At 38.5% G+C, this 15076-nt stretch overlaps 1 protein-coding gene across 1 annotated transcript in view; it reads right to left on the bottom strand.

The window, feature by feature from the left end:
• Positions 1–10187, bottom strand: part of LOC105937679 (retinoic acid receptor beta) — a 158496-nt gene extending 148309 nt beyond the window's left edge. The window contains exon 1 of the mRNA XM_012879127.3: positions 9744–10187. Coding sequence (XP_012734581.1) covers positions 9744–9900 — 157 coding nt within the window. The 5' untranslated portion in view covers positions 9901–10187. The remainder of the gene's footprint in view (positions 1–9743) is intronic.
• Between the last annotated feature and the right edge of the window lie 4889 nt (positions 10188–15076).

The following is a 15076-nucleotide window of genomic DNA, read 5'->3' as shown; positions in this document are numbered from 1 at the left end:
AGGATTATATCTATGTATTTATTTGTGTATTTATTTATTTATTTATTTATTTTTATCTATAAATTCTAAATTCACAGTTAAAAATAAACTTGTTGAAATTGTTGTCTGCAATTTCTCTAATTAACAAACAAATAATATATTAGTCGATAAATTAAACCTTACATAAACATTTGGTGAAGATTATTTTCAAAAGGCCAGATTTGAATTGACATTAAAGAACAAGAGAAGTGTATATGAGATTTATTTTTCTAGGATTTTTGTGATTATAATAAAATAGCAATTCAGCCTAATTTGTCTGACAATATACGTCAGATTAATATTATCTGACGTATAAAAAATTTACCTGAAATATAAAAATATGAAACAAAATAGCTGGGATATATTTTTGACCATATTGATAAGCCTTTGAACAAAAATATAAAACCAATTAGCCAAGTTTAATATTTTTTTTAACCGCTGGCCTTCCATCCTAAATACATGTAGCTAGTTAAGTTAAATGTTGTTTTCATTAAGCAAAATGTTGCCAGAATTAGAGAAAAACAAGAACCAGAAGAAACTAAAACAGAACATTTTAGATTTTCCCCAGAGAACAATGGAACTTGCGTGCCGACGGATCGTAGCGCCTGCTCTCTCTCCCATCTCATCACATAATCATGTTGGAGAAACATTCTTATGGATCCGCTGGGATCCACTTTAAAACAGTAACTGACCATTGCAGCACGTATGATCTTTTAATGAGTCTAACTAATCGGTTTCAGGCAAACCGTTTGTGGTGGGGGTTGTTGCAAGATAAAACTAAATAAACAAACAGACACAAGTGACTCTACCGACACAGACTTGTCTCTGCAATGTTTTCTTTTTAAAATAAAAATAGGAGTGAAGAACTTGTATATAGAAGATGATTTGATAAAATTACCAAATATTACAATACATGTGTTTTTTTTTAACATACTTCCAAATCAAAACTAAAATATATTTCAAATCTAAACCTGCCAGGAGTAGAAATAATTTTGGCCTAAATAATAAACATGGTCAAATGGGGTCAGCACTATAGGAGCAGGACAACTCTGCTTTTCACTTGGCTGGAGAAAAAGCTGGTCACTCGGGCAAAGTTCCTGAAATCCTCTAAAGGAATTTAAACCAGTGGTAAGATAGAGAATCTGGACTCATGAATTTGTAACCGTGACTTTTTTAAACCGCGGCATATGGAGCCCATGCCACGGATAGATTATGCTGCTGCTCTGCAGATTATCCCTCCATTGTTGGCTGGTGATGGTGCTGCCACTCTTTGCTCACTTTGCTCACTGTGGCACTTTATCAAGAGGATGCTGGAAACTCATGAAGAGTTTAGAGACCACATAAATGTGGAAAAAGATGAAAAAAACTGTGGCAGTTTGTTGACTCAAATTACACACCAGATGTCCACCTTATTAATGTTTAAAGTTTCAGTCAAAACTGATAATCCTTTTAACATTTTTCAATTATCTTTTCATAGATGCCGGTCTCATTTCCTATCAGAAACAAACTTCTTGGTTCAAACAAAAGAACTTTAAATCTAAATCTTGTTGTTGTGAATAATTCACGGCTTATCTGTAAAGTAGGTGTCCTGCATGCTTTTACTGGAACGTCCACTCATATTTTTGTATATTCATGGAAATTAAAGCTAAAGTGATCTGCCTTGCATGGTCCAGGCACAGAGCTGTTTGTGCTAAGCAGTTTGCATGAATTAAAGCCATCTGCTAAGTTTTGGCAAATAAGTACACCGGCAGCGACCCGCAGAAGAAAACACAAAACTGATTTTTTTATTTCATTGCTGAGTGAAGTGATCAGGATGTAATGAGGCACAAGTGTTTGTTTTTATTCTGATGTGGGTTAGTACAGGATGTGTAATAATAACTTCATCATTTCAGACATTTTTAACTTCATTGAGTTTTTTTCTCCAAATGAATAATTTAAAAGAATGCATCATTTTAGGGTCTTTCACAGCCTCCCATCAAATATTGTTCAAAAGTTTTAAGGAGAGCCTCAACAGACCAGGACCTCACGTTTTCTAGTAATTAAAGTAATGATAGTAAAGTAAAACATCTTGTATATCTATTTTTCATGATGTGTAGTGTGTTTGTGCCTACAGAACTGTGGTCCATGTTTGATGATCTTGGGAGGCTGTGTTTGAGCCTCCATGTATTGCAATCTGTAATCTGTAATCAATACAATGCCGAAATAAAGCAGATAATAGACAGGAAACAGCTGCAAAAAATGGATGAGACTGCACTGCTTTGTGAATTCGCCCCAAAATAGTCTGCAATAATATTCTTAAAACCAACCCTTTGACTTTGAACCCAACTTTCACCTTGATCTTTAAAATCTCTGCAGAGGAAACCTAATGAACTGATTTTGAAGAGACTAACACTGTTCACCTGTGTTCGCTCACTGTCCTTATAGATAAATAATATAATTACAAGGCTATAGTAATCAACAGAAGAGCAATAGGTTAGCCCAGAAATGAAAGTTGTTTCATCTGTGTTGTAAACAAAAGAAACCCAATTATGTAACCCATTTTCTGTTTTATTAAGGTGTTAAGTCAAAGCTTGCCATTTTTTCTCAAGGTTCCATAAAACCTCACCGGGACCGGTGCTTTCTCTATCCTCTCTTTGTCCTCTGTGCACTTCCACTGTGTCTAGTTCTCAGAGTCAAGAAACCAGTGACATGTAAAACTGTGGCCACATGCTCCGCACAACCAACAGATGGCAAAGAACCTGAAGCAAAGTCTGTGGCTGCACACAGGCAATTTAAGCCAACCGTGCTGCTTGGGAAATTAGGACAAAGCTGCTCTTCTGTTGCAGATAATGGAGGGACAAGTGTGCTTTAAACTCAATACTGACTTTAATTTATATAAAAACAAATTGAAAACTGTGACTATAAATCAACGGATTGAGTTAAACCCGATAAATTAAGAGATTGTCAGATGCAGGATGAAATAGGGGGGACAAAAGCATGAAAAGGGGAAGCGAGGCATTTCCTGAAGCTCCTCAGGGTATCGGTTTATTTGGTTTGTGTTAAGCAGAGAGCTTTGGTAATCTGAGTGTGAACGGGTGGGCATAGAGGGAGAGGATTAGAGGAAAATGACTCCCCGTCAGTACACCTCCTTCTCCAAGGTGCTGACACTCGCTTCAGTTTTCAAGTGTCTTCTGTGCAAGAGCGCTGCTCGCATCCAGCAGTCGCAGTCAGAGGAAACGGCCAAGGTTCAGCCAAAGCACAGCAAATCACTAACAGCTTTACTCCACAAGCACATTTCAGAGAGAGGGAGATTTTACTTTAAAGCTCTAACTCAAGAAAATAGCAATGGCCTAAGAGTCATTTGACTTCATGTAATGAAGGAAGCAAAAAGTGGGGAACAGAGGGAATCGGCTTTAATTCATTCAGTTTTAATAATGTGGCGCCAGTTCACAACAAAAGGCTGTCTTATGGCAGTTCATAAGAAAAACAGATCCAATTAATTTCCAATTATATAGAAAAACTAAATAAATCTGATTCATACCAATAATATTAAATCAGACAGATTAACATCCATGGCATACAGTGCGATCTGTAAATGTGATGCATGGCAGTATAATTTATAATCAGATTCCCAATATGTTTTCTATTTAAGGAATACTGAGCCAGTAACGTCGAGTCAGTGACTTTACAGTAATTGCTCCTCTTGAACGAGCGTGTGGTGACAGTGGAAAGGAAGTACTTCCTTTTAACGGGGAGTAAACTCGAGCAGAACCAGTGGAGGAGGGAGGTTTTCAGAGAACAGAGAGAGAACACAGGAAAACCAGAGGATTGTTCAAGGAGAGAAAGTCTGAGTACAAAGAGATAATGGCATCAAAAGCTCCTTCGTTTGCTCTGTCCATTAAACAGATGTTGTATCTCATTATTTCACATCAGTACTGGTCAAAATATAACTGAAGAACCAGCCTATATCACTGAAGGTTGTTGCCAAGCTGGTTAAAAAATGTACGTGAACTTCCATGGAGGGACTAAAAGTCAGACCCACAGTTTAACCCCACATGCAGCCAGCAGACACTGCAACAACAGGGTTAACGTTTAGGCCAACACTCTGGAGCCGACTCAACAGGGGAAAGCATTTCAGGTGTTTTCATAAAGGTGAGCAGGAAGTTCAAATGGTCAGAGAAGCAGGAGAGGAAGAGGTAGACAGCTGAGGAAAGGAGCAGTGAATCCAACAGCTGAATGGAAAAAGGAAAATTATTTTGAGTGGGCTGGTGTTTGTGGCATTAAAGGCACGTCGGTAGAAATAACAACTCTCGTTTTAGACATTTTGGGTAAAGCAGGAAACTGATATCTGAGGGAAAATCTAATTTCCTGCTTTGGTTCTCTGTGGTGAAATGGAGGAATGTGCCTGACACAATTTACTCCCACGACAAAAACCAGTAGTCATCTTTCAGTTGGAAAGTTGTTGGTTTGATTCCAGATTCCTCCTGACACATTTCAATGTGCCCCTGGGCAAGGCACTTAATTCCAGGTTGCATACCAATGTGTGCATTGATGTACGAACATGTGAGTGTCAGAATAACTTAAAACGTTGTAGTATATTCAGTCTTTTTGCTGCAGAACTTAGTTACTTTTCCCTCCATGTTACCTTTTTATGCTTTTTTTCCACGCCTGCATTGTAATGAGAGCTAAAACTGCCGTCACAGTTTGCCATCTGGACGTGTACGTTGGATTTTCTAAAAATGTATCTTACATGAGTCTAAGCAGGCTTTGTGGAACATCAATTTCTGTGAACTCTACCGGATGTTTCCATATATGTATAAAAAGACAAATAAGCCTCTTTTCTCACTATCTTGCATTAAATCAGAACTGTTCCTGTTAGGATTATCAAAATGATTCCTACTAGCTAAATGCCAGACCGAGAGAGAGAGAAAGAGAGAGAGAGAGAGAGAGAGAGAGAGAGAGATTTTAACATCTGCAAAGTCAGAAGTGTACATACACACTGTGAAAGGGGAACTAAACGCAAATAAAATGTTCTTGAAATTTGTGTATTTTTCCTTGATTTGAGCAGGTAAATAAGACTATTTGTCAATAGAATGAGTATTTTTACCCCTAATATAAGATAATTAGATATCCTGCACTTGAAATAAGACACTCATTTCAAGAAAATTTTACTTACTTTCAGTTCCATTTTTGCAGAGCATACAGTACATACACAGAAAAATTATGAAGAATAAAAATTCCCAAAACCTGGCAGCAACAACCACATGGTAACATGTTATAAATAGTTGGTGCTGTAAAAACTGTTTTTTTTTTATGAGCCAGATCCATGTTTGTTTGCAAACACAATGAATTTTAATATAGAATGATCCTTAATTTTCCCTCAGTCGTAAAATGTAATTGTATCATCAGCAACTTGGCAGGCAATTGGAAGCACACAGTGGCACACTAGAGATAAGAAAACCATGATCAAATAAAAGAACTGCATGACTGGATCAAATGTACACACTTTCATAGAGGATATTAACCTTTAAACTAGTGGTTATATTTTCTAAAGTGACACCTTAATGATATATTTCTCTAAATGAGGGCTGAATTGTCTCTCTACTTATTAATTCTGCCCTAATTAAGGATATTAAATGTTTTATTTTATTCTGATATAATACATTTCACTCCTAATTACAAAGAATCTTAATTCAAAAAATATTGCCGTAGTATCGAAAATTATGTTGAGTGTTTATTTTAGTATTGGTATACAGTTTGGAAATGTTAGTATTGTGACATCCATAGTTTGTGACAACCCTGATGTGAGGATGCCCTGGACTTTGTCGCCTGTCATTCAATGAAATAACTTTTCCCATTATGACACACCCGTTGAAGTCAAGGATAAGGTCACACCCGGCCTATGTTTAGTTTTCCTGTGATAAAAAATTCAGCGAGAAACTCAAAGACGAGTCTCTGTGACTGTTCTAATCTTTGAAAGCATGCATGTATCCGGAGCCTGTCAGTGTTTGATATTTAATAAAAGGTTGGAATCTAGAAGTGATTTGCAGTATCAGTTCTAGGTTCCAGCAGTCCCTGGTGGGACCCTAACGCCGTCCGAATCATGTTGATTAAACGGGGCCAGCACCAGACAGCTCTCGTTTCATTTCACCGCCGAACACGACTTTTATTTCCCCCAATCCGCCTTTCATTTCACACACCCACTAAATTAGCTTGGTGTGCAAGCTGTGCTAATGGCCTTTCATGTCCACATCAGAGACGCTTAAGCCTCCAAGACAAAAAAAAAAAAACCTCCAATTATCCCATCACACACACTACTTGTACTGTACTCATCCCTGCGCAGCATCCCAGCCTGTTTAAGGCGGCGCTCCTCTGATTTGTTTAGCTTTATCTTTAGGTGTATTTTGACGTAATTAAGTCATCCTCCTTACTATATTATGAGCATCGTACACCGCCATTCTTCAGCCTGCAAAGCTCATTTCATCTACGTTAAGGAGGTCCTTGATCATTCTTAATTAACATCCCAACTGGATGAGGAAATGCATTAATGGTGGGCTTGTTGTCAGTGCTGCTAATTAACACCCAGGAGGTTTCCATTATCCCCGATAAATAAACGAAGAAACCAACAGTCTTGTGACCCTGAGAGAGAGGGCTTCTCAGTCAGAATCATGGATGAAAAAACAGATCGTACTCCAACAGGAGAACGAGCACGAGTTTAATGTTCTCTAGGCGGAAAGGTCAGTGGGCCATAGTGGGGCTCACAGGGACCATTAGGACTTTTCTTTTCAGAACTGGAGCGGCAGTGTCTCATCCTGTCCTATTTAGCTTTTACTGAGTCCTGCCTTCAAAAAGCCATGGGCATAAAGGTAAATAAGACAATGAGTCACAAATTAAACAGCAAGGCTGATGGGTGTGCTGCACAATATTAGAAATTAAGGATGAAATGAATGTATATTCAGTGCAGTAATGTAGTGGTGTGCATGGAAAAATTGCACACCACTTACTTTATGATCCAATCAGATTCTAGGTATAGTGACATAAAATATTGGTTTGATTTTCTGCAAACTGACGTTTAAAGAAGAAGGTGATATAGCTTTTCTATTTTAATTCTATTTACTGTTATTGAACTTCATTATTCACAGAATGAAAAGCCCTTTCTGTGCTGGTAAATACTGCAAAACAAATACACACCATTCTGATCTGTCACTGATTATAGTGATGATTTTGCTACTGCAAACGCCTGACAGAAAATAAATAACCACAAATTAACCATTTACATTTATTTTCTTTCAGTACGTTTTTCTACATATTTTCTCAGTAACTGTCTCATATAAACAAAACAGCAACATTTTTGATTAAGGCACATATTTTAAATCCCGTTTTTTGTTACAAAAGTGATGTCCAGAGCATTTTTAAGACGTGGACATGTGTGACTAATTTTTCAGAAATATCTGCGCTTCAAAAATAACTGGATCATATTTATAATTAGTGTTATAGCAATATGATCCGATAAATCTGACTTTATTTATTTCAAGATCTGCAAACCTAACAGCCATATTGAGTTTTATCGTAATGTGCAAAGAAATTCTGATCAGATTTCTGGTATCTCGTTGTATTTTCACTGATATTTGAAGAAATTTTGGGATGTAAGCATTTGTGAAATTTATGGTCTTGTTAGATTAGGAGTGAGTAACTGCAGGTACATTTAAAGGTTTATTCTGAGGTTATCAAACAGTCTTTGATCATTTTTACATTCTACGAACATCTGCATTTGATGAATTTACATGCCTTGAACTTTGAAAATGCTTTTCATAAGAAAAATTTATGTTCTATGTAATAAAAGGTAAAATAATAGTGCAGTAATTCAATCCAATTTTATTTTATTTATATAGCGCCAATTCACAACCCGTGCCATCTCAAGGCAATTTATAGTCAACTCTCTCCAACCATACATACTGATAGATCAAAGGTTTTTTACCTAATGATAATACAGCTTCAAATTTGCAATTAATGAATTAATAAATAATAAAAAAGATTATAGGAAAAATATTTCATTCTCAAAATAAGGTGGCTGTGGGAATAAGGAGGAAATTCAAAAGTGAATCCTCCTCTTAGAGTGAATGGCCTCTCTGCATTCCATCTATCTATACAGAAAATAAAAAGGTATGTGAACAAGTCAGCTGAAAACCATCTATAGCAAACTAAATTCTTAAACAGTATTTCATCCTTGAGTAAAGCAAAGCATTTCTGTGCAAACACCGTGCTCCGCACTCATCGTAGCGTATCTGGATTACTGTGTAGAATTGAGGGGCAACACGCACAAAGCACCACAACCACACAGCAGACTTCAGAATATCTTATTTCCAGCAATTTAAAGCTTTTTGATTTGGTTCCAGATGGAATTTAAGAAAAAAAACAATTGTGTAAAAGATCAAAACAAATGCTTTGTTATTTCTTAAGATCAGATAGGAAACGGAAATCGGAACAAGCCAGTGATCAAATGCTGGCTGTGTGTGTATTCTGCTATGAGCTTATATGTCTGCATATATAGACTTGCACCTACAACAACTGTGTATTATCTGTTAACCTAGTTATTTATTATTTTTATTATAATTATTTAAATAAAAATAAACTCAGAAACAAACAACAAAGCCAGACGGAGGACAAATAAGCGCTCTTATTTCTAAGGGTCTCCCTGAACAGTTGACCCACTGAGCACCATGTGAGACAGCCGCAGGTTAAAGGTCGCAGTTGGAACCTTCGCATTTTCCCAGTGCTGATAAGACGCCCTCCTGACAGGAGAGCCCCGAGCAGAGGCTGCAGGAAGAATGACGGCCAGAGGCCAGGCGTCATCAGATGGGGCTAAATCCCAGCCCAGCAGCAGCGCCTGGCAGCCCAGAGCAAACACTGCGAAGTGGCGCTGAAGCGCAATAATACCCTCAGCATGACACCAGATTTGATTTCAAATAAATATCATCTTTGCCCCTAAAACAACTCCGCATTGCGTCATCGTATTTTTATCCAAAAATATCACTCAATTTAATTGTTTCAGAATCGCCTTAAAAGAAAAAATACTTGTTTTGTCTCGAAATTTCAATGGCCTCGACGCGTTCATTAAGTCTGCTCCGCTAAAGCAAAACAAGCAGCCGCCCATCGATAATCCTTGTCCAATTCCTGCTCCGATAACAGGCCACTAATCTTGTTGAAGAGTCCGCGGCGTCATTTATCTAAATCAGTGTCAGGGGGCGCAGGTCGCGGCTCCCCTCCCCTCCCCTCCGCCGTGCGCGCAGGCCCGGCCTGTGACTGTGTTTACGTTCTGCATTCCAGCTGCAGCCAGCACGCTGCTCTCCGAGACCAGCTCATCCGACACTCGACAAACATCAGCGGCTCCGAGCTGCTTCCGCTGCCGGGGATTTATGGAGGTTGGAAAAATGACGCTCAAAAGAGTTCCAGCTCTCTGCAACACGAAAAGCTTCCTCTAAACAACTTAATCTGCTTCACAGAAAAATGCTCCTATGACTCTTAGTGAGTTTAGTGAATTTTTTTATATTGAAATTTAAGCATGTTCCAACACTTTCCCCGACTCTTTCATCAGCAGGCCCCTGAACAGCAACATGTTGGGAATCAAGCCGATGACACAGTCAGGGTTCACTGGCCTATCATCATTAAGAGCTCATCCTCACACGTCTAAGCAGCAGAAACAACACGAGCAGCAACAGGAACAGAGGGTGAGAAGTTGGACCTACAGTGTGCGCTTCGCCGGTGCTGCCACTCTCTGTGCGCCAGTCCACTGATGCAGGCTTTCAGAGCTTTCTCCTGCAGCATGCAGGACGACGGGCTGGACGTGTAGAAGTCCAGCATCTGCCCGGGACTCACCGCCAGCATGTCCATGCAGTCAAACATGACCACTTTGTTCACCTACTCGTGTGCGTTCTGCAGAAAAATCGCCGGCATAGGCGCACACAACTCCATCAAACTCCTCTTCTTCACCCCTCCTCCTCGTTTTTCTCCTCTTCTTCTTCTCGGCGCAGCGGATTCCTCTCCTCTTCGTCTCCTCCGTCCCGCACTGGAATCAGGAACTATGTTGGTCCCGCAGCTTCTCCTAGATGCCCCTTCGCCGGTTGCCGGCACCGGGAGCGGTCAGCGCGCCGCAGCGGATATCCGAACGGGATTCCAGCATAACAACAGCACTGTTCCGCCGTGTTTGCAGCGGATCGCTCGTCCTGGCTCTCGGCATAAGTGCTTGCGGTGCAGCCTGCTCGAAGGGGAGGCTCTTTATTATTCTAAGAGCAGAAAATAATCACGGACGGTGTTTAAAAAGCGCCCGATCCCCTCTGCGATGACGAATGGGTTATCCGTCCCACCGTGCCGCTCATTTCCAACTAGTTTTGCCACCGAGAATGAAAGATTGAATTGCCTAATATATGCGAGTGAACTTTGGGTGAACCCTTCCGAGGCTGATGACCTTCAAATGACCCAGGCAGGCTGACATCACTGCAGCTCCGCAGCGCAGAGCAAGGCGGAGAGAAGAAGCGCATGAGGGAAGAAGAATGATTTTTCCTCTGTTTTGGGGAAGAAAACGCAACGGCTTCGAAAATCTGAAACCATTTTTTAAATCAGACCAAACCACCACAGCGCTTCTGTGCGTCTTCTCTGTATCCCGTGCGTTGCCTTTACGCACAAAAAGTACCACATTTCTTGGGACAATTAGTGCCTTTAAAACTACTCGCTTCCTGTTCATGCCTTTAGGAAAAAGGAGCTACATTATTGCAATTTCATGTTTTATCGGAAAAGGCTTTGATGACACATTAAGAAGTTGATATAATATTCGGATAAAGTAGATTTACTGGAAACAACCTATTCAACCGCTTCGGATTCATTACTTCAATAAATAAATGAATGAATCAATAATGAGATATTCTGCATTTAATGACCCAGGAAAAAACTAACTATTTTTCTTTATTATTTAATATAAATTATTTATTATTATTATTATTATTATTATTATTATTATTATTATTATTATTATTATTATTATTATTATTATTATTATTATTATTATTATTATTGTTGTTGTTGTTGTTGTTATAATACGTGTCAAATTATCTCTGGACAGTCAAATAAATCAAGTTGATCAATCCGTGAGTCAGAGGTTGCAATCAGCCTGTTTTTCTTTGATTTGCTCATAGCTGTGATTGGCAGCTCAAATACTAAAGTGCGCTTGGGGCTCAAGATGCTGTCTGTGCGTGAGGAAAAAAAACTGGGAGTATAAACCAGGTATATAAAGCCCTGTATTAGAATCCATTCATCAGCCCATCAACCATGACCAGATTCTGCACATCATTATTATGCCACCACCGTGTTTAATCATAAAATAGCGTGTTCAAGGCAAAGATGGTTAGCTAAGACCTGGACAAAGAGGTGTCAGAAAAGGCACATCCTGGAGGACCGAGTAGATGGTGGAGCACAAATCTTTGTCAGGAGAGGCTGATCAGACAACGAATACATTTTGTATCATTTCTGGATTAATATATTTTCAGTCGTTACCATTTTTGCCGCAGTAAATTTATCTTAATATTGGCAGGTTTATTTATAAATCACTTTTCAGTAGCAAAACTACTCAAAGCCTTATCGTATAGCACAACGAGGGGACGCCCGTTCTAAACTGTTTAGAACAATTTCTTTGTGCTGCACTTTGTTTTTGTGCCAACTGTGGCTTTTTATATAATATAAGTGATTCAGATTATCCTTCAGAGGCAACTGTATGTTACACTGTCAGGAATGTTACTGTTGCACTCAGTTATAGTAGAGTTTAGTGGTGTTCTCTAGTCACAGAGCCACAAGACTAATAAAATAACTACACACAACTGCAGATAGCAGTGAAAGCAATAATTTATTCAGTATCAAATTTGGAGACTTGACACACAACTTTTCTTTTGATATATATTAGGTTTTGTAGGCATAATGGGCTGCATAGATGGCCTCACATTCGTATCACTGCTTCTTCACTAAATGGAGGAGATTATGTAAATAAGAAGTCTTATAGCTGTGCAGGTAGGCCTAAATATGTAGCTGGTAGTGCAGCTAATTATAGTTTGATACAGTGAAGATCATAGGAGGTGGAGGTTCCACAAGAATGTGGAAGTCAAGTGGCCTGGGTCTGTGCATTTTTCATGGTTCTACCTGAATATATATATATATATATATATATATATATATATATATATATATATATATATATATATATATATATATATATATATAGTGACAGAAAGACATTTTAATTTCAGTTGCATATCTATGGTTTTTCTAACAGAGGCAAGTTGAGCCAACTATTATTCTGTTACATACTCAAACGTATAGAAAGGTAAAGCTGTTCGATTACACTTTTAAGGACAAGAACTCAATGAGCATCTCTGTCTGCTCCCTCCATGTGGCAACAGACAAAGTATCTTCATCATCTTCCTATAATGAAAGATCCAAAATTGACTTTACTCTAATCCATTATAAAAACACCTGTGGGGTATTAAGACTACAACTGCATGCAGGAATTTTGGAACAGAAGGCTCCACAAGATAAGACTGTTAAATTACACATTTATCCCAGACAAATTAATCAGTCCATTTACATGTATTTGAGTGTCTTTCTCCTCAACACTGCTAGGGCCACATCACAGTTCCTCACTTAAATAACGTCACCTATGCTTAACCTTAAAACGTATATATATATATATATATATATATATATATATATATATATATATATATATATATATATATATATATATATTAGTAAAGGTGGCACAAATTATACACCAACAAGAAAATCAATGTCAACTCCTTTTTTTTTAGATTGATCGATGTCATGGAGTTAAACGGTGGCAAAATGATAATGAGTGTAAGTTATTCTTTTAATAACTTACACTCATTAATTGCATTTCTTGGATATAGCCAATGAATGCTTCAGTTGGTTAAGGTTAAACCAACCTTAACCAACAAATGGAAGAACGAAAGGCAAGCTGCTATGTGAGCTATAAAGTGCAGCTGCTTCAGGTGTTGCCATCCGTCCCATAAAATGTAGAACTGTCTCTTTACGTAGGACCTATTGCTTTCCTGATCACCTCTTTACAAAAAACACCAGCATAAAATAAAATTTACCACTGCTGCTGGCACCCCAACCCATGAGAGTAGAGTTTAACGGGCCGTGGATGCCATGGCCCAAAGAAGCTGTGGTGTGGGTGCCTTATTTTCATTTTTGAAAGGAAGAAAGACTATCTCTTACATGTTTTACTGTGAAAGGATGAGCTCAATTGTTACCCATTAATGTTGGTGGAATATTATGGGATGTCAATGGCTTATAACAATCTGCTTGTGTTAGTTGTAGCTTAATGACCACATTTTCACCCAGAATATGCAGCACAGGTGAAACAAAGTTAAAAGACCTGTGGGGACAATAAATCCTACTAAATAGGAAAACAGCACCATCTGCTGTTTCATATGTAGTTGCACTCAGAGTAGCAAGGGATTCTGGGTAATCCTCAGAGCAACAGCTTCGCTGCATTGATGTAAGGTAGATATGAATGTTTGTGGACAAATAATGTTAATAAACCCCTGAAGAGCATACATTTTAATATTATCGTAATCATATTTTGCTTATTATATATGTGGCTTGATATTATTCTTGACATATTTTCAGCTAGTTTATTTTAGATCTCTGTATTTTATTGATGAGGTTCATAGCTAGCTAAAAGTAACATGCTGTCTTTCAAGAGAGAGAACGTGCTAAGTCTGCAAGTGCTGAAAATTTGCTAACAACAACCTCCTTCTGGGGGGGCAGACACCCCCTTTTTTGGCCCTGAAAATGTTTTCACTTAATGTATTTCACTCATTAGAAACTTGGGACTTGGAGGCTTCACTTGGACTTGTCCCTCAAAGACATGAGACGTCCACACCAGCACACCAGCCACTCTAATGATCTCCAGAACCTCAGTGCCTCCTCCAGCCAGCTATTGCTGAATCCAACTAAAACCATTCACCCATCATAATTCAACTTGAAATAACCTCACTTATAAATGTTCTCTTCCTCCTACAACCAATTCTTGGAATCAATGTGTCTTAGTCCATGCCTTTGTTACTTCAAGGCTGGACTATTGTAATTATTTGCTATCAAGTCCACAAAATTCAGTTTAAAGCCTTCAAAGCCAGCTAAAATATGTCAGCTAATGATTTCAACACAATTAAGTTATTTTTATTTAACTTTAACTAGTACTCAAGTAGTTACTTTTGTAATAGCCAACGGGCAAATAGTTTGGACTAAAAAAGCATTGTAGAAATTTTGGAAAGCACACCTCCAAGGCCAAGACAGCTGGTTTGTGACCCAGTCAGCTAATCCTATGGGAACTCCAAGTGGTCACGCCATGCACAAGCAATAATAAGAACCTGTCAAAAAAAATCCTGCTGCATCCAGATGGTGCTCAAAATCAACAATATATGATCATCTACCAACCAAAACATCATGCCTTATTCAAAATAAGTTTTATTTAAACATTTGTGTATAAACTCAGAAACAGCCATACAGCAACATATTAATAAAAATAAGTATGGATACTATAAATGAAACATACTTTTTAATGGCATGTAAATGGTAAGTGGCTCATACTTGTATAGTGCTTTATCTGGTGTCATGACCCCAAAGAGCTTTAGACTACAATCAGTCATTCATCCATTCACACACACATTCACACCCTGACAGTGGTGAGCTATGTTAGCAGTCAAAGCTGTCCTGGGGCAGACTGACAGAGGCAAGGCTGCCATATATTGGTGCCTCTGGGCTCTCTGAACACCCCTAGCATGCAATTCCTGTGAAGTGTCTTTCGGTGAAGTGCCCAATGACGGAGACGGTAGGAGCAGGGGTTTGAACCAGCAACCCACCAATTACAGGACAAACTTCCCTATAGTGTAGCCTAAGAAAGTTACTTTTTAGAAATCGACTAAATAAAGGACCCAAAAACATCTCTCCTTCTGTCACTACCCTGAACATATTCCTGGGCAATTTCTTGTCTGCCAAGGGTCTCTTGGTG

This window comes from Fundulus heteroclitus, chromosome 13, assembly GCF_011125445.2.
Source record: "Fundulus heteroclitus isolate FHET01 chromosome 13, MU-UCD_Fhet_4.1, whole genome shotgun sequence".
Lineage (NCBI taxonomy): Eukaryota > Metazoa > Chordata > Actinopteri > Cyprinodontiformes > Fundulidae > Fundulus > Fundulus heteroclitus.
This window is presented reverse-complemented; position numbering and strand designations above follow the sequence as displayed.